We start from the raw sequence: 25,265 nt of genomic DNA, 5'->3' as shown, positions 1-25,265 counted from the left end.
TGTGAATAGAGCCAAGGCTGGGAAACCCTGGTTTAAACCAACACCACTGTGATACACAGGATTATATGACCAAACAGGCTCAACAATTCACCTTCTAGACAGGAACACATTAACTAAAAACTAAAAAAAGAAAACAATTTTTGAAAATTCATCCTTAGAAGGATGTCAATATAAAATTAGAACAGTCTTTTTCCAAATTTAATGTACACAATCACCTGTGAAGCTTGTAAAAATACAGATTTTTGAGACCCAATCTTGACTTCCCTAAGAAAAATTAAGGTTGCACCCAGGAATATGCATTTTCAGCAGGCTCCTTGGGTGATGTTGATGCAGCTTGAATCACACTCTAAGAAACCAGATTGAGGACACCACACTGTATCTTGACAAAAATAAACTGAGACTGTGAACACTGAAATTCCTCTCCACGTGAGCATATGGCAGAGAAACACTGGATAGCTACCAAATCATTAAGATGATAAATTAATAAATGCTAGGCCTTATCCCAGGGCCCTTCACATTTTCTGATGTGTAAGAATCACCTGGAGTTCTTGTTAACATGCGGATTCTGATTCAGTAGGTCTGAGACAAAGCTTGAGATCCTGTGTTTCTAACCAGCTCTCAGATGTGATGACCTATATTGCTGATTCTTCTTAGACCAGCACGCTGAGTACTAAGGTCCTAAAAACTCCCAAAAGAGTATAAGGACCAGGACTAGTAATTTTAACAAAGCACAAAAACAGCAATCACAATTCTCATTTCTCTCTGTGTCTAGAAAATGGGCATTGACTTTAAATGTCACCTTCAGTAGAAAGTCAGCTCCATGAGAGCAAGTGCTTAATTGGTTTTGCTCATGGCTGTGTCACCAGTACCCACTCAAGGCCTAGCATATAGTATATTCAACAAATACTGTGAATAAATGAATGCTGAACAAAGATTCTCTATGTGAAGTCTAATGATAGAAGCCAATCATAAGTCAAAATTCCAAGAAGAGCCTATGGATCCATCTCAGAGAGAAAAAAAAAGTGCTTGTTCTTAACCCTATTTAATACACAGATGTATCATTAATTGATGACTGATTTATGATTTCTTTTCTATTCATCATCTGAAGTTATCATAAACTCCCACAGACTTCTATGAGTATTTTCTAGAGGAATGAATTCTTTGGGGTGGGGAGGAGAAATCAGCTGATCATGAAAGTCACATAAATACGATGTTTTGTTTCAAAAGAATAGTATATGGGTAGCCTTGATTTCTTCAACTTCCTTTGCATGAGAACCTCTTTCTTTCTTTTTTTAAAAATTTATTTCAGAGAAGAAGGGAGAGAGATAGAAACATCAATGATGAGAGAAAATCATTGATTGGCTGCCTCCTGCACGCCCCCACTGGGGATCGAGCCCACAACCCGGGCATGTGCCCTGACTGGAAATCAAACCGCAACCTCCTGGTTCATAGGTTGACACTCAACCACTGAGCCATGCCAGCTGGGCCTATGCCTCTTTCTTAACTTGTAACTATGATGGTGATTTCATTTGTCAACTTGACGAGGCCATGGGGTAGCAAAGCATTTGGTCAGACCTCATTCTGGGTGTGTCTGTGAGGGTGCTTCTGGATGAGATTAACATTTAAGTTGGTAGGCTGAGTAAAGCAGATTGCCCTCCCTAAAGTGGGTGAGTCCCATCCAATCAGTCCAAAACCTGAATAGAACAAAAGGTCTGAGTAAGAGGGAAACTGCCTGATCAGCTGGGACATTGGTCTTGCCCTGTCCTTGGGCTGGAACTTACACCATGAGCTCTCCTGATTCTCAGGTCTTTGGACTTTGCTGAAATTATATCACTGGCTCTCCTGGGAATCCTGCTGACTGTAAATCATGGGACTTCTCAGCCTCCACAATCACATAAACCCAGTTCTTATTATCTATCTATCTATCATCTATCTATCATCTATTTCCATTTCTATATCTCCATCTATCTACTAGAGGCCCAGTGCATGAAAACTCATGTACTGGAGGGGGGGCGGGGTCCCTCAGCCTGGCCTGCTCCCTCTCACAGTCTGGGAGCCCTCAGGGGCAGGAGGTGACCCGGTGATCAGGAGAAAGCGACACCTCCATCACACCTCTGCTGCTGCCCCTGCTGGCAGTGCAAGCCTCGGCTGGCCCTGGTTACCTGAGCCTTGGGCAGCCCTGGGCGGCTGGGCAGCCACCACCCAAGGCTTGCCTGCACCTCGGGCATTGGCTGGGCAGCCGACATCCAAGGCTTGCCTGCGCCTCGGGCTGGCCCTGGGCAGCTGGGGGTCTGAAGGCGGGTCTGGCCACACCATGCGCCTGCCACCCCCCTGGCAGGGCTGAAAGGACTAGGGGACTCTGGCGGGACTGAGGGGACTGGGCACCACCATCTTGTGGCTATGGGCACTGCCATCTTTGTGATGGCATGACGGTCAATTTGCACACTCCCTCTTTATGAGATAGAATATACAGTAGTTCCCCTTATCTGTGGGTGATATGTTCCAAGACCCCCAGTGAATTCCTGAAATCACAGACAGTACCTATACACATATATCTGTGATAAAGTTTAACTTATAAATTAGGCAATTCACAGATAAAAGATTTGTTCTTAGCAACCTCAGCATACAATTTTTTCCCTTTCCTTATTAGTTTAAGAACTTTCACCTTTCACATTAAAGTAAGCACTTACAGCTTCTCTTTGACATATCTGAATTACCAGCATCTTAAACTTGTACTTTGGAGTCATTATTAAGTAAAACTAGAGGCCCGGTGCACAAATTCATGCACCAGTGGGGTCCCTTGGCCTGGTCTGCTGGATCAGGCCAAAACCAGCTCTCCAACATCCCCCGAGGGGTCCTTGATTGCGAGAGGGTGTAGGCCAGGCCGAGGGACCCCACTGGTGCACAATCAGGGCCAGGGAGGAATGTGGGAGGTTGGCCAGCTGGGGAGGGACCATGGGAGGGCTCCAGGGTGTGTCCGGCCCATCCTCAGTCCCAATCGGCTGGACCCCAGCAGCAAGCCAACCTCCCAGTTGGAGTGTCTGCCCCGGTGGTCAGTGCACATCATAGCAAGCAGTTGAGCGGCCTTAGCATATCATTAGCATATTATACTTTGATTGGTTGAACTGAGGACCCCACACTTAGCATATTAGGCTTTTATTATATAGGATAAGGGTTACTTGAACACAAGCACTGCAACGCCATGACAATAGATATGGAACCCAGACAACTACGAAGTGACTAAATGGGCACGTGCTGGACAAAGGGATGACTCATGTCCAGGGCAGGACACCTAGGGATTTCATCACACTACTCAGAATGGGGCTCAATATAAAATGTATAAATTGTTTCTTTCTGGAATTTCCCATTTAATATTTTCCAACCATGGTTGTGGGTAACTGAAACCATGAAAAACGAAACTGCAGAAAAGGGGAAAGTGCTGTATGTCCTTATGGCTCTGTTTTTCTGGAGAACCCTCATTAATACAGCAACCTTGGACTTTTTAAATTTAAGACACTCTACCATAACACACCACCTAGAGTGCATCATTAACCATAGTTTTGAAAGCTACAGTGTCTGCTAGAATTCCCTAATTAATCCCACAGGGCTCTGTCCTCTGGTTATTTATCCCCACTCTGTTAAACATGCCTCCCATGAGCTCCAGGGGGGGATTTGTGTGCTGGGTTTAGAATTTAAAAAAAAAAATTGAACTCATTCCACATCCTTCCCTTCATATCTCTTGGGGCAACTCTGTAAGGCTATTACTCATCTTACTCTTGAAGAAATCCTCTCAGATTAGCCCTGTATTCCATAGTTAATTATATGCAGATACTGGCTACATCAGGAATTCATCACTAAACTAATTGGTTGAGAGAGAGAGAGAAAGAAAGAGAGAAAGAGAGAGAGAGAGAGAATGAGAGGAGTGGGAGGGAGGGAGATGAGTGGAAGGGAGGAAGGACAAGGACAAAGGGTGGGATGGAGATAAGGAGAGAGGGAGGGAGGAGAAGGACAGGAGGGAAAGAGAGAGGGAGTGTGTTTTCCTATTGTCTTCCTGTGTGGGTTATTTTCATGGGCTAAACTCATTACAGTTTCTGTAATGCCATTGAGATGCTTTCTGGATGGACTAGAGAGATTTTTTTCTTTTTCTTTTCAGAAACATTCAATTTTTGAAGCCCACTAACTGCTTTAAAAAATGTTTGTCTAAAGAAAAATATGCATACAACTTTTATTTATCAAAACAAGAATTAGCTTAATTATATAATGAGTAAATTAAAAGTAGTAAACATTTTAAAACATCTAATTTAAAGATAGATGCCATAAATTTGAACCCTGGGTTTACTGTTTATTGTCTTGATAAATGATTTGGGGCAAATCATTTCATTTCCAAGCTCTTCAGCTTTCTGAACCACAAAACAGGAGATTCTAATCATGTCACCATCATAGGATTGCTGGATGAAATAAGATGAATGTAAAAGGCATTTTAAATACCTCTAAAAGAAACATTTGATTATTAGAAATTGGTGGTATTTTTCATTATAGCCTTATTGACAAACAATAGCAGGACAGGAGAATCAAAATAGAAGCAGAGAAATTGCATGTTTCCATTAAGTGCTATATTCACATTACTAAATGGGCTAGAATCTTGAAATTCAGAACAAGAAAAAAGGTAGACGAGATATCATTAGCTAATGGACTGCATTAAAAAGACAGAAATGAGGTAGGAGAAGACAATATTTCTTTTGATACAATGAATTAAAAAAGAAGAAAATAGGTATTTGTGGTCCTTTTACTATGCATGCCATTTATTGGTATACATATAATTTAATAAATAATGACTGTTATAAATGAATAAATTCCTTTTTTTTGTACTACTCAAAATAAATTTTAATGCTAATACATGCCAGTTTAAAGCAACTGAATCCCTTTTTAGCTATAAAAATCAATATGGCAATTAGACTTTTTTACACAATATCAGCTCATTCACTAAGTTCAATGCTTGTCCTCAATAATTCTTTGGTGGTGAGGTAGCCTAAAGGAACCCATCTGTTCAGCATATCTAAGCATTTCAAACAATCAATAAACAAACATATCTTTTTTTTAGTTGCAAAACTTATTTATTTCCCATCACCATTAATTCCCGTATACCCTCTTCCACCTCCATCCCCTGCCCCCCACCACACTGTTGTCCCTATCTATAAGTTATTTCTCTTTTTTTTCTTTTTTGTTTAACCCCTCCATCCCCACAACCACCCTCCACCACCAGAGCTGTTTACCTAATCTCTATGTATGATTCTGTCGCTATTTTGCTTGTTTATTCACTTTGTTTATTGAATTCTATATATGTGTGAAATCATATGGTATGTTAAAATGGCTACGGTACATTTACACAATGAAATACTACTCATCTGTCAAAAGGAAGAAAATTTTACCATTTGCAATGGATGGACCTGGAGAACATTATGCTAAATGAAACAAGCCAGTCAGAGAAAGACAAGTACCATAAACAAATGTATCTTAAACTCTACTTGTCTCTCTCTATTTTAGAAGTTAGGAACAATTCAAGAAAAATAAACAATCTATGACAGCAAGATACATATTATAGGTGGGAGAAATATATATCAATACATATATATGAAATCCTTAATAAATAATATTGCACATAATTATATATATAACAATTGGACAATACAGGACAAGCTACTAATTCTTCAGTCAGGCAAAATTTAAAATTTGATTTGAGAAATTAAATCTATGTTCACTTAATCTATCAAGAAAATCCTCAAGGAAAAAATAAAAATTAAGCAGTCCAGAAGGATAATTAAATCATGGATGGTTAAACCAAGAAGCAAAAAGTATTTCTTTCAGATTGCACTCGTTTGCTAGGGCTACCATGAAGTACCACAAACTGGTGGCCATAGCAACAGATATTTGTCTCACAAATCTACAGGCTAATGGTCTAAAATCAGGGGGTTCGAGGGCTGGTTCTTTCTGAGGGCTGTGAAGGAGAATTTGTTCCATGCCTCTTGCTTAACTTTGATGCTTTGCTGGAAATCTTTGGTATTCCTTGACTTATAGGCACATCAACCTGATCTCTGCCTTCACAATATGATCGTGGCACCTCTCTGCTTAAAACCTGTCATTGGCTTCCCCTTGTTCTTGTCAGGAAACCTCAGTCTTTATTGTGCCCTTTAATTACCTGCTTCCCACCTTCAGTCTCATCAGGCACCTCTCCCTTGCTCTCTGCCATCTGTCAGTTCTTACAAAGTCCTTCTCTCCACCTAGAGGCCTTTAGACATGCTGATTATTCCTCCTAGGAAATTCCCTTCTTTCCCACCCTTACTTATGTGCCTGGCTGATTTTTACTTACTCCTCAGATTTCAGAAAAACAAAAAACAAAACCATCTTTTCTTCAAGCACTACCACCCACCCAGATCAGACCCCTGTTAACCTGTTTCTCTTCCAGGGCATTTGCCGCATGTGCAATTCAATGCCCTTTGGTGTAATGATCTATTTATTATCTTTCTTGCCTAAAAGAATATCAGTCATTATTATATCTTATTTACTGTTTCACCTCTAGCCTGGCCTTGAACAAAGTAGGTATTCAATGCATATGTGTCAAATGAATAAATGAATTTCAATGTTTCCAGTGTTATCTTAACACGGATCAAGTAAACAGTAAAAATCAATCATTTCAATTAAACAACCCCACAGATTTAGTAAATGTATATTACTTACAAATTACCACTTGCTCATTTTTGTATATAATGAAAAGTCATATTTCTTAGAGGACCAGAACTCTATAAGACCAGCTGATAGACAGCATGTGCAATTGCATAACATTTTTTCAAACGTTGCTTCTAAGAAGTCAAAACATCCTTAAAGTTAGCAAAAGCAATAACAAAATAAAACCAAATTTGATCAGAAGACTACAAAGCCTGTTAACATGAGTAACAGAAGATATAATATTAAATGTCTTCATGTATAAAAAATTCAATATCTCTATAATAAACCAAGTTTTTCCATCACTTTCTTAACTTTTGAAGATTACATCCTTAAATGACCAATACATATGATGTAGCAATTTACAAATCATTTTTTAGTCCGATCCATTCCAGATGGCTCTACCATGAATATCCTCCCTCCTCCTTCTCTCCCTTATCACTTTCTCAATCCGGGCCACCAACATCTTTGCCTAGACTCCTGCAGTAGCCTTCCAACCAGTCTTCCTGTGGGCACTTCTGTTCTCCCCACCACATCCAACCCAACATTTCATCGAACACATTGCAGGCAGAACTGTCCTTCCAAGTTTGAGCATGTCATTCCCCTCCTTAGAGTCCTCTTGACATCGTCTTGACCCTGCCTGATTCTTAACTGCCTCTCCTCTGACTTGTCTGCTTCATCACATTATCCTTCTTTCTGTTTCTAGAACAGCCAAGCTGGTTCCTACTTAGGGTCTTTTTACCTGCTATTTCTTCTTGTGGGAATGCTCTGTTCTAGACCTTTCAATGTTGCTTCCTTATCATCAAGTTTCAAGTCAACTGTCAACCTTCCCTCCTCCAGCCTCAGAGGCTTTCCCTGACCATCCTACCTAAATTACTACCAAGTCACTCTCTATCACACCATCCTGTACCCTTTTCTTCCTATTACTTATTGCTACCTGGAATTGCCTTCTCTGTATCAGGAGTTACTCACATAGTCTCTGCCCCTCCCCCCCACTCTACCTCCCACAGAATGTAAGCTCTTGAGCACAGGAAATGTATGAGACTTATTCACCATTTTCCATCCAGTCCTAGAAAAATGGTTGGGGTATAGTAAGTGGGTGCTCACTAAGTACTTATTACATGAGTTGAATATAGATAACAACAACAAAAGCAGCAGCTCAAAATAAAAAATAATTATCATAAAAGTAAGTTTCAAAAAGAGGTATCACATGAATTTGTATCATGTGGTTTCATATTATACATATTAACACTATCAGTGGGGCTTATTACATATTAGAATCTTAAATATTGTAATTAAAATACATTATTTTACTAAGTAACTTTAAATACATTTCTTATATATAACCTTTCAAAATGAGGAATTTTAAATAAATCTTCATTATGAATGGGGAAGGGAAGCCATATGTCCTTCCTTAGGCAAAAAAGGAATAGTCTATTCAGAACTGATTCAGAAGCATTTAAAGCAGTGATGGCGAACCTATGACATGCGTGTCAGAGGTGACACGCGAACTCATTTTTTTGGTTGATTTTTCTTTGTTAAATGGCATTTAAATATATAAAATAAATATAAAAAATATAAGTCTTTGTTTTACTATGGTTGCAAATATCAAAAAATTTCTATATGTGACACAGCACCATAGTTAAGTTAGGGTTTTTCAAAATGCTGGCACGCCGAGCTCAAAAGGTTCGCCATCACTGACTTAAAGGAATACTTTGGAGAAAAATGTCAATTTAACAAATAAACACTGACTTTTAAGGCAAGAAAAAAAATCTATTGAAAGCTAAAGGAAACAATAGAAATTGGTTTCCCAACAGCCAATAAATCACTGTGTAGCTAAGCAAAGGTTAAATGTTTATACTTTGGAGGTTTTCCATCTCCAAGGACCAATGGCACATTTTTGACATTTGGAAAGGGCAAGTCTAGAACACTCCAAAGGCCCAAACCCACTGTATCCGTATTCTTCCTTTAAAGACTCACTGGCTAGACACACAGTTAATGAGAATGATTCACATCTGTGCCTCAGGCAAATCATAAATCTTATGCACTTCTAGATACTTTATGAATAGTTAAGCCACAGTATTTATGAATGCCAAGGACTTCCTCACTGTATTTGGATTGTTTCCATGAGAGAATAAACTACCTTGGGTATTAGTTGAGATTTTTAAAAACAACTAGGGAACCATTTATTCCATTGGAGCTATTTACTAAATACCACAAAGCATCGGTACAACTACTGAGATTACTTACGTTAGCAAACAGAAATAGCAGTGGGCACTCTATCTTCCGGTTAATTGATTGCCTTTGTTACACAACATTGTCTGGAAAAATCTGCCTACAATTCTAACTGAAAGCCACAGTTATCATGTGTCAATATGTGAACTACCTGAACATCTAATTATGAAGAAAAAAAGAAGGCAATTTCACAGTGGGAGTATTGTTCTCATTAAAGAAACCAGCCATATTAACTTATTAGTCTGACATATAGCAGATAGCTGAAAAACTTTAATTTGAAAGATAAATTACTTTTAGCTGATTAATATGCTTCAAATTAAATTCACCACTTTTAATGGGCCCATCAACTTGACAACCTGGGAAATTAATAAGTTTGGCATGCAGTAATCTTAGGAAACTTATCCATCTGAGCTACAAATCGTCACCAGGATTACCTTCACAGTAGGCGTTGTCCTCTCGAAGGGCCCTAAAACCATCTCGACAGCTGCAGACGGCCCTGTCGTTCAGATTTCTGCAGACAGAATTCTCCATGCAGTTATGCCTTTCAGAACAAAAGTCATAACCTACAAGAAAAAAGGAACTTATGGAGGTAAATGAACCATGACAAAGCCAATAAACCCCGTCTACTTCATAATTCCTTTTAATTTAGAAGCAATTTTTCCCCACATGATTTTTAAAGTAATATCTTTATCCAGTGTTTACAGAACCACATGCTATGTGTACTAAAAACTTTTTCTTTCTGCCCTAACCGGTTTGGCTCAGTGGATAGAGCATTGGTCTGCGGACTCCAGGGTCCCGGCTTCAATTCCGGTCAAGGGCATGTACCTTGATTGCAGGCACATCCCCAGTGGGGAGTGTGCAGGAGGCAGCTGATCGATGTTTCTCTGTCATCGATGTTTCTAACTCTCTATCCCTCTCCCTTCCTCTCTGTAAAATCAATAAAATATATATTAAAATCCCACCAGTTAAAATATTTAAAAAACAAACAAAAAACTTTTTCTTTCTGTGTAAACTCAATTAATTCCTATTTCAAGTTTATCTATGTCTTGTTTCAGTCTTTGTAAATGCTACCTAGTCCCTAATATTCTAATTACCTGCAACAAAGATTCTTAGAGTCCAAAATGTAGATATACAACACAGGAGATAATACAGTGAGAAAGTGATCTGAGAACTGGTGGTGGAACATTATTAGTAACTATGGGTAATAAAATTCAAGTCAGATGAAATGGGTACACTGTGTATTTAAGAAATGAAACAGACAGCCAGTATCCTTAAAAAAAATTCAAAGCCTATTTAAAAGTGAAAATTACACCACTTCAATCTAATTTTCTCTCAAAATCTGCCAGGCAAAATATGTCCACTCAAAAGAAGAAGAAAGTTTTTATGAATTACAAAGATTTCACAGATTCCAGAGTCTTTATGAGAAGAAAGAAAAATGGAAAATTTTATAAACAGTGACACCAATCATGTGCAATTTCTGAGGATCTCCTTTTCCTGTGTGAATCCCTTGTTCAAAAATAATCTGAGATGCTGAAATGAAAAGCTTGAACACTGGAATCCATACTTAATGGAAATTACATGATTATACATCATTCAAACAATTTTCAAATTGCCTGATGCATAAGTTATCTCTCTAGTAATACATTGTTTAATGAATGACAATTTCAGTTCATGTATAAAAGACTAGAAGAATATATTGCATGTAACTAGAATAAACTCACCTGCCTACAGCCAAGAAAAGCCTTTTACCTGAGCAAATCGTGAAGATGGAAGTTCTAAACAGACTCACCTTATTTGTAATCAAATTACCATAAAACGCAGTGATTCAGTAAAGGGTGGATTAAGCTATACTACAGCCAACAGGTATATCTGGTACAGCAAAAAGGTTGCTGTGCATTCTGATTAGTTGGTATCCATAATGACTACTCTAAATATCACCCAGAATTAAAACATATCCCTAAAGATGACCCCCAAAAATACAGTAGTCCCCCCTTATCCTGGGAGAGATATGTTCAAAGCCCTCCCAGTTGATGACTAAATCCACGGAATAGTATCAAACCCTATATATCATATGTTCATATGTTTTTTTCTTATATATACACACTCATGATGAAGTTTAATTTAAAAATTAGGTACAGTAGGGGATTAACAACAACAATAAAATAGAACAATTATAACATATAACATTTACTGTAATAAAAGTTATGTGAATGGCTTTGGGGCCATTATTAAGTAAAATAAGGGTTACTTGAACACAAGCACAGCAATACCAGGTCTGTTGATCTAATAACCAAGACGGCTACCAAAGGATTAACAGGCGGGTAATGTGTACAGTGTGTGTGTGTGTGTGTGTGTGTGTGTGTGTGTGTGTGTGGCATGCGCGCTCACGCACTGTACAAAGGGCTGATCCATGTCCCAGGCAGGATGTAGCAGGGTGGATTGAGATTTCATCATGCTACATAGAACTCTGTGCAATTTAAAATTTATGAATTGCTTATTTTTGGAATTTCCCATTTAATATTTTTGGACTGCTGTTCACCCCAGTAACTGAAACCATGGATAAGGAGGGACTACTGTATATAGTGAATCACAGAATTGAAATCACTTGCCAAGATTCTTCACAATATAAATCCTCATGATTAAAACATTTAGAAGTAGAAAGTTCATTTTTAAGAGGAAAAAAATTTTTTATTGTAGGGTCTTTTTATTACCTTCTTCTTTAAATAGTTAGATTAAAACCATATTTCTTAACATATGTTCCATTGCCTTTTTACAATGCCTGAGGGGGAATAATTTCAAATAAAAAAATCATCTCCATTCTCTATCCCAATAGCTCAGCATATCATCAACCTAAAATGAAAAGTCTCCAAGAAATCACTTCATGTTGATTCTAAATTAAAACAAAGTCACAAAAACGAAACAAAATAAAAACTGCCCCCCTCCTTAGATACACAGAGAATTAGGAGACTGTCTTCCAACACAATGCTAAACTGTGCATACTTTTACTGCAATGTTTCAATAACTTGTAGAGGGCTGGGACTAGGAACGGGTACAGTTCCTAATATATTTAGATTTTTCTCTCGTAAGTTTATGTTTTTTCAAAACTATCTTTCCATTTCTCACTCTGCTGCATTTTCTCTTCTCCCATATTTCAGATTCTACCCAATCTATTACAGACCATTCCTGTTCTGCCTCCGTAATGGCGAGACCCTTCATCTCAGCATCAAATATTGTGTACAGCCTCACCATGCAGTGTCTAATTGCTACAAGATGACAACTATAAGATAACAACTACAAGTGTGATGCTACTTTCACTGTTGGGTTTAGTTAGGGAGTGCTTTAGTTTTTATCAGAGAGCGTATTTTTTTTATTAATACAGAGACTTGAAAACTGAAAATTTCATCAATAAAATTCAAATTTACTCTAGACAATGTCAGATAGCTATTTTGATTTATTCTCTCAACAAATAAATTCACTGACTATATAATTGATTTCAGCAAGGAAGAGAGAGGGAGAGAGAGAAACATCAATGATGAGAGAGAATCATTGATTGACTGCCTCCTGTACACCCCCTACTGGGGATCCAGCCTGCAACCTGAGCACGTGCCCTTGGCCAGAATTGAACCACGGACCCTTCAATCCACAGGCCAATGCTCTATCCACTGAGCCAAACAAGCTAGGCTGGAAAACCTGGATTTACTTGTATCTCTACCACTCACTGGCTGTGTCAATTAGCCATGCAAGTTAATTAACCTTCCTAAAACCTTCAGTTTTTCTCACCTGTAAAATTAGGATAATATCTTCCTCACAAAAATGTAAGATTCAAATGAGATCATCTATGTAAAAGCATAATAGTATGGTATTTGTTAATAATTAAAGCAATTAGGATATTACTAATAAGCCATAAAACAAATCTGTTGAGATACATATCACAGAAGAAAATTCAAATATTAGTTATAAATGGATGGATCAATAATATAATACAATCTAGCCTTTCTTTCATTTCTTCCTTTGGATTTTAACATCAAAGTTACCAAGTTTTCTATTCCTTTTGTAAGCTTTTCAAATGAAGTTCTGTGTCTTTTACTAAATGTAGTTTTATGAAATATTAGCATGCATTTCTGTGTAACTGGATAAAAAGGGAAGGGTGAATATGAAAGACTATAAGAACAATGTAGATAAAGGTTATACTTAATAACCAGGAGAAAGATAATCCACTGATTTTGAAGTGAATATTTGTTGGCTTCAGGCATCTATTCCTCCTTTTCAGAAAATAAAACCAAGCTAGTCATACTCTGGATGAGCCTGTGTGCGCATAAGGAAATGGCCTCTGCTGCCCCACAGGATAAGGCATTCCTCAGGCCTGGCAACAGTAATTTCTCCAGGTCTGGGCACATGATCCAGTCCAGGCTAATAAAGACAGAGGAAACTCAATTCTGGGTCTTTTGTCCAACTCATGAGCATATTGAACTTTTCTGCTGCTTACTTAGGTATCATCATGATGTGAGCCTGAGAATGGCAGGGGTCTACCTGAGAACACAAAGAGCCTAAAGATAAAGCCACCTCAGAGGAGACAGACTGAGAGAGACACATCTAGGCAGTGGTTCTCAACCTTCTGGCCCTTTAAATACAGTTCCTCATGTTGTGACCCAACCATAAAATTATTTTCGTTGCTACTTCATAACTGTAATGTTGCTACTGTTATGAATCGTAATGTAAATATCTGATATGCAGGATGGTCTTAGGCGACCCCTGTGAAAGGGTCGTTCGACCGCCAAAGGGGTCGAGACCCACAGTTTGAGAACCACTGATCTAGAGAAAGGGGTGGGATTTGCAATCTGATTCAAGCTGCTTACTGGGGCCCCATGTTCCATTGTTTGCTAAAGTCAGTTGGATTAGGTGTTCTATCTTTTGCACCTCAAAGAATACAAACTTATTTAGTTATTATATGCAAGACAATGGATAATCCTGATTTTTCCCAAAGTTTGATTCATATGCGTGGATGATGTGCTGTGCGTTTTTTTTTAACTTAAATTTTATTTTTCAATTACAGTACATTCAATATTCTTGTATTCATTCCATGTGTACAGGATTGTGGTTAGAAAAATCATATATATTAGAAAGTGATCCCCCTGATATTTCCAATACCCACCTGGCACCATACATATTTATTGCAATATTATTTACTGACATTCCCTATGCTGTACTTTACACCCCCGTGGCTATATTGTAACTACCAATTTGTACTTTTAATCTCTTCACTTTTTTCACCCAGTCCCTCAACCCCCTTCCCCTCTGGCAACCATCAGTATGTTCTCTGTTGGATGAACCTTTTTTAAAAGTACTAATAGCAATGGATTTCTTTTCATGTGTATAAGAAAAACATGAATCTAATAACAAATATTCCCATTATTTCCTGGATACCATTTCTTAGGAATGAAACTAAAGCTTTCAACAATGACTAATAACTGATATAAAAAACTAACTAAATGCTATTGGTAACATAAAGATAACAAGAATCCGAAAGGTGTAATTGAATAATGTGGGAAACTGTGAGTTATCCAGAAGTTGGGAGAGAACACCCTCAGCCTTCTGCATATCAATGTTCCTACTACTTATAATTATAAGTCACAGTGAAGTCAATGCCAACTTAAAGTGGGGTATCCAGTAAAAAGCACGTGGTGGTGCTGCACATAGAGAAAGGGGCTGCTGAGGGAGGAAAAGGCAGATATGAAAACTGTATCACATTAAGTCACAGTCCCGTCAAGTCTGCACTGCTTCTGAGATGATACTATAGAAGATGGCCAACTGCCTGGTACCTAGAAGACAGCCTTGGCTGGATTTGAGTTGGTGCCTGGAGATTTGGAGCCTCATTTCAGTGCACAGCTTGGCTTCCAGTCACTGGCAGAGCCTAGTGGGAAGGTCAACACTTTAATCTCCTGCTCTGCCCTCAGGGAATACTGACTAACTCTTGCTGAACAAGTTTCTCAGGTGTGAGCACAGCATCTTTAGCACTAGGCAGAGAGGCCTGGAAACCAGAGGCCAATTTCATTACAAATGAATTTGTCACAGCGTAAGTGTAGGAGTTGACTCAAAATGTAAGCCTAGAGAACTTGTCTTTTTTTTAGTTTAAAAGTCAGAGAATGCCAGGAGAATTCAATTGGTTGTATATTTGAAGTCAGAAATAGAAGCAACCTTTATTATAAATTGAGCTAAATGTTTCAAGAAGGGCTAACTTGTCCAATTTCAGTTGCAGTATTATCTAAGCTAGTGGTTCTTAATTCTGGCTGCTTAAGAGAATTTATCAGATTTTTTTTAATGGTGATAAGACTCCATTTCATCCCTATTATATAAGAATCTCAGGTGGTGGGGGTATACTAATAGGTCACAGAATATTTTGTCATTGTGCTTTGAGTGTGCTGTGTAAACACATTAACTTTTAAAACTATAAACAATTTAAATATAATAATTTTTAAACATTTAATCACCTTTATTTGTTTGTTTGTTTGTTTGTTTGTTTTTGTTAATCCTCACCTGAGGATATTTTCCATTGATTTTTAGAGAGAATGGAAGAGGGAAAGACAGAGAGAAACATCGATGTGGGAGAAACACATCAATTGGTTGCCTCCTGCAAGAGCTTCACCAGGGCCCCGCCAGCGAGGAGCCTGCAACCAAGGTATATGCCCTTGACCAGAATCGAACCTGGGACCCTTTGGTCATCCTTAGGCTGATGCTCTATCCACTGAGCCAAACTGGCTAGGGCTAAATATAACAATTTTTGTAGCTATGTTTTTCATTTTCTAACTTGCTTTTTTAATTTTATATCATGGCTCTTTTAAAAAGAAATGGATGTGACTGGAGCTTCTCTTGATATCTCAAAGGCACTATCTCAGGTTCTTATTCAAATCTCGTCCTATCCCACCTTGGCTAATTTTTATACTATTTACCTCTCTAATATCTGAGTAGCTCCTCCACACTACCAGTGGATTAAAGGTAGCCACACAATTTCAGCACTCCTGTCGTGGCTAGCTCCGTTCCGCCTCCCCTTAAACCTGGGCTGTCCTATGACTACTCTGACCAATGAAATATGGGAGAAGTGCTGCTGTTTCCATTCTAGACCTAACCTCTAAGAGCCAACAGTCGCCATTTAAGAAGTCTGACTACTATCCTATTGGAGAGACTACAGGGAGACGTCCTGAGATCATGTGGGAAGGAAAGAGTTCTGGCTGTGCCCAGCCTTCCTGTCTTCGCTACTGACATGCCCAGCATGTAGTGAGGCCATCTAGAATCTTCCGCCCCAGCCCCGCTTCCAGCTGAGTGACCCCAGTGAACACCATGTGGAGCAGAAGAATGTCCTGGCCAACCCGTCTCTGAAGTCCTGACCCACAATATTGTGAGATATAATAAAAGGGGTGTTTGTTTTAAGCCACTGAGCTTTGGGGGCCACTTTTTTATGCAGCAACAGGTAACTACGCAAATGTGGTCCCACAGACCAGTAGTAGCATCACCCGGGAGCTTATTACAAATGCAGATTCTTGGGCTCGACCCCAGACCTACGGGTCACGATCTGCATGTTAATAACATCCCTAGGTTATTTGCATGTACATTTCAGCTTGAAAAGCACTGGGATCGCTCCTATAACTGTCCAGTTCCCAAATCAAGTGACTGGAATAAGCTCTTGATTCATATCAAATGTCACACATGCTCTGTGCAAGGCACCAGTTAGGTGCTGCGAGGATGAAACTTCTAGTGACCCTTCTTGTTTGTCCATTTGGTTACAGTCCTTTTTGGTAGTGTCCCTTCATTGCTGAGAGCTACTCTTAAAGCTCCTTGAAGGGCAAGCCAGGTCTTAAACAACTTTGAAATTCCCAAAGAGCCTTTCACAGGATTGAGGTTTTAAAACTCATAAGTGAATGGATGGAGGAAGGAAATAAAAAGAAAAAACTGCACCACCCTGCTAAAAATGGGGAAGGGGTATCTTATGTCTATTTTTAATAGATTAGGTTAGTGGTTCCCAAACTTATTTGGCCTACTGCCCCCTTTCCAGAAAAAAATATTACTCAGCCCCTGGAAATTAATTTTTTTAAATTTTAATAGTAGTTACTCATCACCCCCAAATGCACCTGTGGCCATCACCGCCCCCCTGGATTGCTGCAGCGCCCACCGAATCACTGGATTAGGTTAAAAGGAAACAAAATGGCATATTACTTTTTTACTTTTTTCTATTTAAGATTTCCTTTGCATTAGCATAAAGGCCATTCCTTATTCAATCAAGTGTTAGTAGCTCATTGAGAGTTTGCTATATAGTGCCAACTACAGGAGTTATTAACACCAACTATATCCCATATTAGGTTTTAGGCATTAAGGATATAGAGGTGAATATAAAGACCCAGCCCTGCCCTCAAGGTGCATAGTCCATTGAAGGAAATGGATTCACAAACATAAAATTTCAAGATAATACAGGAAGGTACATATAATTTCATAATTGGTAGGGATCATGAAAAGTTCCATATAATCAATTTGTTAGTTTAATACTTGAATCTACAGTAGAATATCTAGTGTAGGAATCATTAGTAGGACTAACCGGTTTGGCTCAGTGGATAGAGCATCGGCCTGCGGACTCAAGGGTCCCAGGTTTGGTTCCTGTCAGGGGCATGTACCTTGGTTGCGGGCACATACCCAGTGGGGAGTGTGCGGGAGGCAGCTGATCGATGTTTCTCTGTCATCGATGTTTCTAACTCTCTATCCCTATCCCTTCCTCTCTGTAAAAAACCAATAAAATATATTTTTAAAAAAGAATCATTAGTAATGGGGAACTCTCTTCCTCCTAAGGTGTCCCATTGCATATCTGAATAGTGTAAAATTCACTGTTTTCTTATATTGAACTAAAAATCCAAATCCCTTCTACTTATCCGTCCTAGGCCATTCATCACAGAAGCAACGCAAAACATGTCTAATGGCCTCTCTCTCCTTGGTGGCATAGAAGCCTATGAGTGAAGAGAATGGAAATGATAAGAGAGGGATCTGAAGTAAGCAGATGGGAATCATGCTAAGTCAATTAAAAGAACAAACTGAAGAGAAGCAAACAAACAAACATAAAATGAGTCAGCACTGTTGTGTAAATTTCTTCAGCAGTGTCATGCTGAATCAGACCAGGGCACAGAGGGAAGTTTAGAGATCCAGGGCCTGAGACAGGTGAGTAGAAAGCACTCTGATTTTACTCAGTTACTATAATAACTACCTCATGACTATCTCCTGTGTGCCAAATCAGGAGTGCATTTAGGGAAATACTACTAGTCTTTAGAAATAACTTGCTTATAAAAATGTGTCTTTCATCTCGGTTGAAAAAGCCTCCTAGGGTGACGCATAGACATAAACCTTCTTTACAAAAAAGTCGTCTTACCTTTACAAACTTTGCAACAGCTATGAGACAAGGTGATCTGCTGAGACTCCGGACAATCCAAAGCTGGACAGCCTGAACTCTCAACCAGCTTCATGGTCTGCTCCTGTTAGACAACAGAAAATAAATGCTTCCGACTTCTGAATTAGGACTTACTGAGAAGTTTTCAGATCCAGTATCTGAAAGGCTTCTTCTGATAGAAAACTAAAATTTTCATTCTGAGAACCGCCGCATAGGCCACAGGCTCATTAATGATCTTAAATCACAAGGGGAAAGCCTTTGAAATGGACAATCAGCACTTGGAAAGCACTTGAAAATGGATACTGCCGTCATGCCTACAATATGCCAAACATGATCATTTTTCAGGGTAATCCTGAAAAATTCTGCTGGTTTTACAACACATTTGCATATCCAGATGACAATGTGGCAAAGACACAGCTTGAATCAGATCAACAGCTCACTGAAAAAAATAAGTAAATAAAAACTGAGCTTTTTAACATTCTCATTTTAAATTTTTCTAAACTGTTGTAAGGAGATTCTCACAGGTGTCTCTGTGTAGGACTATTGGTGGTCTCCCAACAAAACTATAAGGGGAATGATGGCCGAGTTCATATCTCCTGAGAATGAATGCCTAGAATATCTCCTGACATGTATTTGGTATTCAAAAAAATTCCTTAGAGAGATGAATAAATCAATGTCTTATTACACTTCTAGCAATCAAAGTAGATAAAATCCTTCTCAAGGAGAAACCAAAATACAAAATACTTTTCTGATAAATGTATCAGCCCTGATCTCAAAGCAAACATTTGGCTTCTATACTGTCAGTCTCTAACCTCTGAAAAACTGGGTCATTAACTATGTTATATTATGCTTATTTGTACATAAGTAATAAAATAACTGTTGAAACTTGCAGGCGAACACTTAATGCTGTTCAATAGACTAGATTTTTAGTTATCATTTCTGTAAGAACTGCGTTTATGGGAGAAGTATTCATTTCAACATCTCCCTCTTCCCAGTTTATGTATGAAAAAGATCTTCAAATCATAATCTCTTATCAAGAAAGTAGCACACCCAGCCAGTGTGACTCAGTGGTTGAGCATCAATCTTTGAACCAGGAGGTCACGGTTAGATTCCTTTCCTCTTTGAAATCAATAAGAAATATTAAAAAAGAGAAAGTGGCAGGACATGTATATACAGTGGAGTCAAATGCTAGTCTTCCTTTGACTTGACAGCAATATCCATTCTGATAACGTTATTTCCAGAACCACAGTGTTTTTCTGTGTTACCCATACTCCCAGGACACATTTTCAAGGCCACAAAAGTGACAGCAGAGGAACAAAGAAGGATTAGACTTGACAGCCCAGAAAATGGAAGCATAAGAGAGCTGCCAATTATGTAGAGGTGTAAATACAGAAGCCAAGGGACCTGAGGGAAAAGAAACAATGGAAGCCCTTACTGTTCAGAATTTAGTCAAGAACTACAAAAGCTTATGATAATCTGGGATAGCTGTGCTGTATAATCAATAGCCACCAGCTCCATAGAGCTCTTGAACACTGCAAATGCAGTAAAATATACACAAGATTTTGAAGACTTAGCATGACAAAAGAATGTAAAATATTTCATTAAGAGTGCTATATAGATTACATGTTAAAATAATATTTGATATATGAAGTTAAATATAGAAAATTTAGCCCAATAAAAATTACCTTTGTTGTTTGTATCATATTTCTATTGGACAGCGCAGCATTAGAGGGTAGGAAATGGTGCCTTTTGTTTGAGCAAATAAAATATTTACTAAGCACCCAGAGTTGTCTATAAAGACTTCTCACTAAACCAATTTAAAATTAAAGCATTTTATAGCTATTTTAAAATCAACTATCCCAGTAAATTTCTAAACCACAATGATTAGTATTAGGAAACACAGTTGTCAGATAAAAAGAATACACACACACACACATTAGGTAGAAAAAGTCAATCGCCCTTGAGAATTTTAAATTTAGAGCTGATATTTCAAAGTGAGAGTTTACCATTAGAAGCCAGCTGACAAACGTTTTCCACTTTCCTTAAAGTGACTTTTCTCTGATTCTATTTTCTCAATTTGGAGTCACTGTATCTCCCTCCAATTCTTACTGTATAGTGGGACCTATTCCACTCAAAACAGCACTGGTATAGGAATGCTGACAGAGGGCCGGGCCCCCTTGAAATACAGGTCAGTAATCCATGCTAACAGTCTTCCTATGCCTCAGCTCCCACATCAGAGGAGACCCCATTCAAAACCAAAGGAGCAGCTAGAATACTTTACAATGAGCATGAAGAAAGCAGAGCTTTCATATTCTAGAAATCAAATCTGTCACAGTCTTGCCTCATTATGTCTCCGCTTGCTTATCCCAAAAGTCTTTCAACTTAAGATGCCTCAAGTATGTAGTTGGCTTTTTTATATTCAATTATCTTGGCAAAATTCTTAGGATTTTCCTTTCCCCAACATTTAAAACTCATAAATGTTTGCAGTTTATTGGTGGTGCCAGCATGGTAAATCACTTAACTTAATTTTCTACATAACCTATACATACTAAATCATCCCCAAAACTCATGTATGGGAGGCATTTAAAAAGGAAAATTCAAATTCAAATAGAAATGAAACCCTAAAGCAGAAACTTTATATATAGACAGTTTCCTTCAGGTAGAATGTAGCTTGAAATACATTATTGTCAAGAAATATAGCATTATAGTTTATAAAAGGCAAATATGAAGTGTTCTGAAACATAGTTAGTTTTTCAATGAGCAGATCAAGAAGCAGAGTTAAAAAGAATCGAATTTGCTTCAGAAGCATACTTCAAGAGGCCAAGGCAGTAAATTTAAAAAGAATTCCGCTTCAAATCTTGTAAGATGTTCCTCCCAAAGGGATTAAGATTAATATCGGCCTCATCTCCATCCAACAGCTAATTCTTTTTAGGTAATTTTTATGTTTTGTTTTTAATTGGATTGAGTGATATTTCTCACAAGGGTCAAAACCACAAGTGACAACTGGCTGTCTATCTTTAGCTACATTTTCTTCAAAACAGAAAATAAGGAGCTGATTTGAATTTAGAAAATATAAGATAACTTCATAAAACTTTAATTTCACAAAAATCATTTTTATATATTGGTAAAAATATTTTACAACTATTAATTTACATGTTTGCAAAATAATGGGAATTTCGATATATTTGAACTCTACTTTATATCTTAAATTTTCCCTCAGATGTTTTAAAGGTATCACAAGGGTGAGGCTTTAAGGAAACATTAACTGTGTTTGTATAACTGAAATAGTTTTGAAAAACTCGTGAAAAGTTTTCTTACCTTGCACTCATAGAGAACACATACTCCAGACGAGGAATAGACTGTATGCCTTTCTCCTTCAAAGTAGGTTCGCCCTTGAAATTGGCATATTGCTTTGGGGGAAAAAATACATATATATTTATTTTTTATTTTTCATTAAGAAAAATAGTTTCCAAGTGTTCAGATTATTCTGCAACAATAGTTTTCTGTTCTCCTGCCTTTCCACGGTGTTTGAGTAAGTATACACCTAAGTTCAATCTAACATAAGGCACATGCAGGGTCAAGTTACCATCATGCCCTTTGAGTCCAGAGAGTAAAATAGGTACAGAAAGGGTAAGTGGCAATGGCAAGTCAGAATTAGACTCTGAGAAAGGAGTGCCCATAAACAGACTCTCAGCCAATTATCTGCCGCTAGATGATGTCTCACATAGAGGGATATTAAGCTCTAAATCAAGGTCAACACAAATATGAGAAAAGTTCATTTTTTATATACCATTATAGAACTTTCAAACAGAAAATTCAAAAGAAGCTGTATTAATTTCAGCACATGCATGTATATGTCATGTCATGGGTTGGTATTATTTTATGTTTAAGGACATATGGGTTAGGGCACCCTATTTAGGATGTTGAATCTGGGTCTGCCTTGCTTCCATCACAATTAAATGCAATTTTGGAAGAGAACTTCACATTCATGGGGAAAACATCAATTTAATTAGTGAAAATGTATAGAAAGTGTCTAGTACTTCTTTGAGACTTTCAAAACATTTACTTAAAATTCATACAAGTGTTTAGCCAAGGGAAATTGTGTGCTTGTTTTGAAAGGAATGCTTCACACTACCCAGGTTGACTCCTCACCATAACGGAGACAGATTTACCCTGAAGCCATTGAGGCTTAACCTTCAGTATCAGTCTCTGGCTTAGACCCCCTTCTAAGACTCTGAACTAACTGTTGTTTTCATAATTTTGTGTTCTTTTTCTCTGAAAGGATGACACTCAGCATTGTAGAGACTTGGAAGCCCTACAACACCTCCATCACCTCAAGCTAATTACTTCAAAAGACCAGTGGAAATGATGACAGGAAAAGATTCTGTTAGCCCTATGTACAAAATTCAATGTTCACTTTTAACTACATGAATTTTACAAAGTCGATGTGTATATATCCTTTAAATTTCATTGTAAGACTAGAAGGAAGGTTATTTTATCCTCAGAATTTATATATTCCCATGACTTTTAAAGTATCAAGTTGCACAGAATAATTTTAATACAGAAATTAGACACACTTTTTATTAATAACATTAAATATAAATATATATGGTTGTACTACAAATATTCATATTTAAAGCGTAAATCAACTTTCACCTTTGCTGAAAATTAACTGATTATTTATGCACACTTACATAATGGAAAGCATGCATATTTTTTAAATGTCATCCTACAACCAATCTCCTTACTCAGCTTTTATTAATAATTTCACTATACAATATGTATCACTGGCGAATTGATGTTAAAATTTTGGAGCGCGCTGGAAAAGAATACAACTCACATGCATAAGTTATACTACTTAAAAACTGGCTGAAGCTTGCTCACTCATGAATATTCAACATAAAACCACAGATTTGTCAGCTGCATACTATCTGTCATGTGAATAAATAGCATGTGCATTTACTTAATGAACCTGATTATAAAATATATCTCTCCAACATGTAATTTTTAAGTGTGCTTTTTTCTCTTTTCTTATGAGATTCAGTAACCTCAAAATGCCAAGATCTGGCATGTGTTCAATTACACCTAATAAGTAGCACACTTTATAAGATAATGAGAACAAATAAAACTTTCGTACTCCCATTCAGCACCTGCCATTCAAAGATTTCTAAGCCTATTATATGACTTGATAACTGCAGCCTATCTAAGTCCAAGGGTATGTTGAAGGAAAAAAACGGATGCTCCAAGCCTTTCTCTGAGCAGAGGGGAGAGGAAGTCCTGTAAGAAACACAAGGGTAAGTTCTCCTCATACAAAGTCTTATGATAATTTAATATTCAAGCAGAGCAGATGGACCGTCTGTTAGAAACTCTTAATTCAAAAGATTCAAATAGGCAACTTGTGGGACGATAGGGCACCAAATGGAGCTTGGCAGAGGGAGGAGGCACAAAAACAAACGAGATCACAATTGCTTCATATCCTTCCAAGCAATGAGCACAAACAGGGTGAACTTGGCTCAGGGAGAAGCAAAGTGAGTGGTTTTTGTCTTGAACTCAGAAAATCTATAATCTTTCCTAAAAATACTGCAAAAAATCCTGAAAATGCCACTAGGATGGCCTTAGGACTTAGGAGTAGATTGAAGGGGCAAAAGTCATATTTATTTATTAATACATTTAACAGACATGTACTGAGCTCCCACTATAGGTTGGTAGCCTGCTAGGTTCTAGATTCCCAGATGAATGATCAATATTAAGATAAGTGCATTTTATGTATGTTTTACTTTGATTTTAGGAATATGAAAAGAAATGCAGATTCTTATGTTCAAGGGAAGTAATAACAATAATAATAATTTATTGGGGGGAAAAAGATGAATGAGACTGACTCAGGCCCTCACTATGTAGTAGGACAGACAGGCTCATACACAACTAACTACAACGAAAGCCGAACTGAAGTGCTATAATTGAGAAACTCATAAATTCTAATGTTAGCACATTGAGCAACTCATTAATTCTAATGTTAGCACAGGAGACTGAGTAGTGAACGTCTAAGAGGGGACAACTAGCAAAGGGTAAGGCAACAAATAAAAGACCCTGGCAAGTGGGAAGTCATCTTCACCCTAGGGCTAAGGAACAAGGAAAGGAAATGGTTTTACTGGAGCCCAGTGTGAGCCAGTCACGAACGAGAGGCTGCTGAGTGAGAGCATAATCATGAGACACTCAGCTACTGCCAGAAACACAGGCTGGTGCAGCGAAGGAGCAGGGAAGAGACATGGCCAACTCTCTCTCCTCCCTCTCCTCCTGCTTTCCAATTTCCTGCTTGTGCCTTCCATTGGCAAACCCTATCCAATGCCAGCTGGCAGGGAGGCCAGGGTGATGCAGTCTGCAGAAATCTGGCTCCTGGGGCACAGACCTGGGAAGAGAAGGAGGTGAGGGAAGAATAACCAGCACAGGTGGCTGTCATCTAAATTCACTTGAAAGCATGAAGAGAGGTCCGGTTTACAGGAATAGGTGGTTTTGAAGGACATGAGAGAGTGCAACACAGAACAAATACATTTTAAGAGAGAAAAAATGGAGACATTAAAAAAATGCAAATTCACTGTAAGGAAAAATCCAGAGATTTTCAAAATGAGGTAGGCCAAAGGCAAGAGGAAGGAACTGAGAGAGAGCAAGTGTCCAAACAGGAAGGAACACAGAGTAGGCCTACTACCCAATTTTAACCAAGGCCCCTGCAAGTATGAGGAACAAAGCCTCAGAGATAATAATAATCACATGGCTACCACAATGACTGCGACAAAAACTCTAGAATTCCCTAACGGAAATGTACTTGCCTGCTGACCTTTTTCTAGTAGAGCATATAACAAGGGTGGGGAACATCCAGCCTGCGGGCCATAAA

The 25,265-nt window shown here is 38.1% G+C and overlaps 1 protein-coding gene across 4 annotated transcripts in view; it reads right to left on the bottom strand.

Moving 5' to 3' along the window:
- NELL2 (neural EGFL like 2) overlaps nucleotides 1-25,265 on the bottom strand; it is a 330,775-nt gene that overhangs the window by 174,222 nt on the left and 131,288 nt on the right. For all 4 annotated transcript variants that reach the window (XM_023752259.1, XM_006086713.3, XM_023752261.1 and 1 more), the window contains 3 exons: nucleotides 21,695-21,786; nucleotides 18,359-18,461; nucleotides 9,390-9,518 (listed from right to left, as the gene is read on the bottom strand). In XM_023752259.1, the coding sequence (XP_023608027.1) occupies nucleotides 9,390-9,518; nucleotides 18,359-18,461; nucleotides 21,695-21,786 (324 nt within the window). The remainder of the gene's footprint in view (nucleotides 1-9,389; nucleotides 9,519-18,358; nucleotides 18,462-21,694; nucleotides 21,787-25,265) is intronic.

This window comes from Myotis lucifugus, unplaced genomic scaffold (assembly GCF_000147115.1).
Source record: "Myotis lucifugus unplaced genomic scaffold, Myoluc2.0 scaffold_30, whole genome shotgun sequence".
Lineage (NCBI taxonomy): Eukaryota > Metazoa > Chordata > Mammalia > Chiroptera > Vespertilionidae > Myotis > Myotis lucifugus.
Note: the sequence above shows the minus strand (reverse complement) of the source record. Positions and strands in the feature narration are given on the sequence as shown.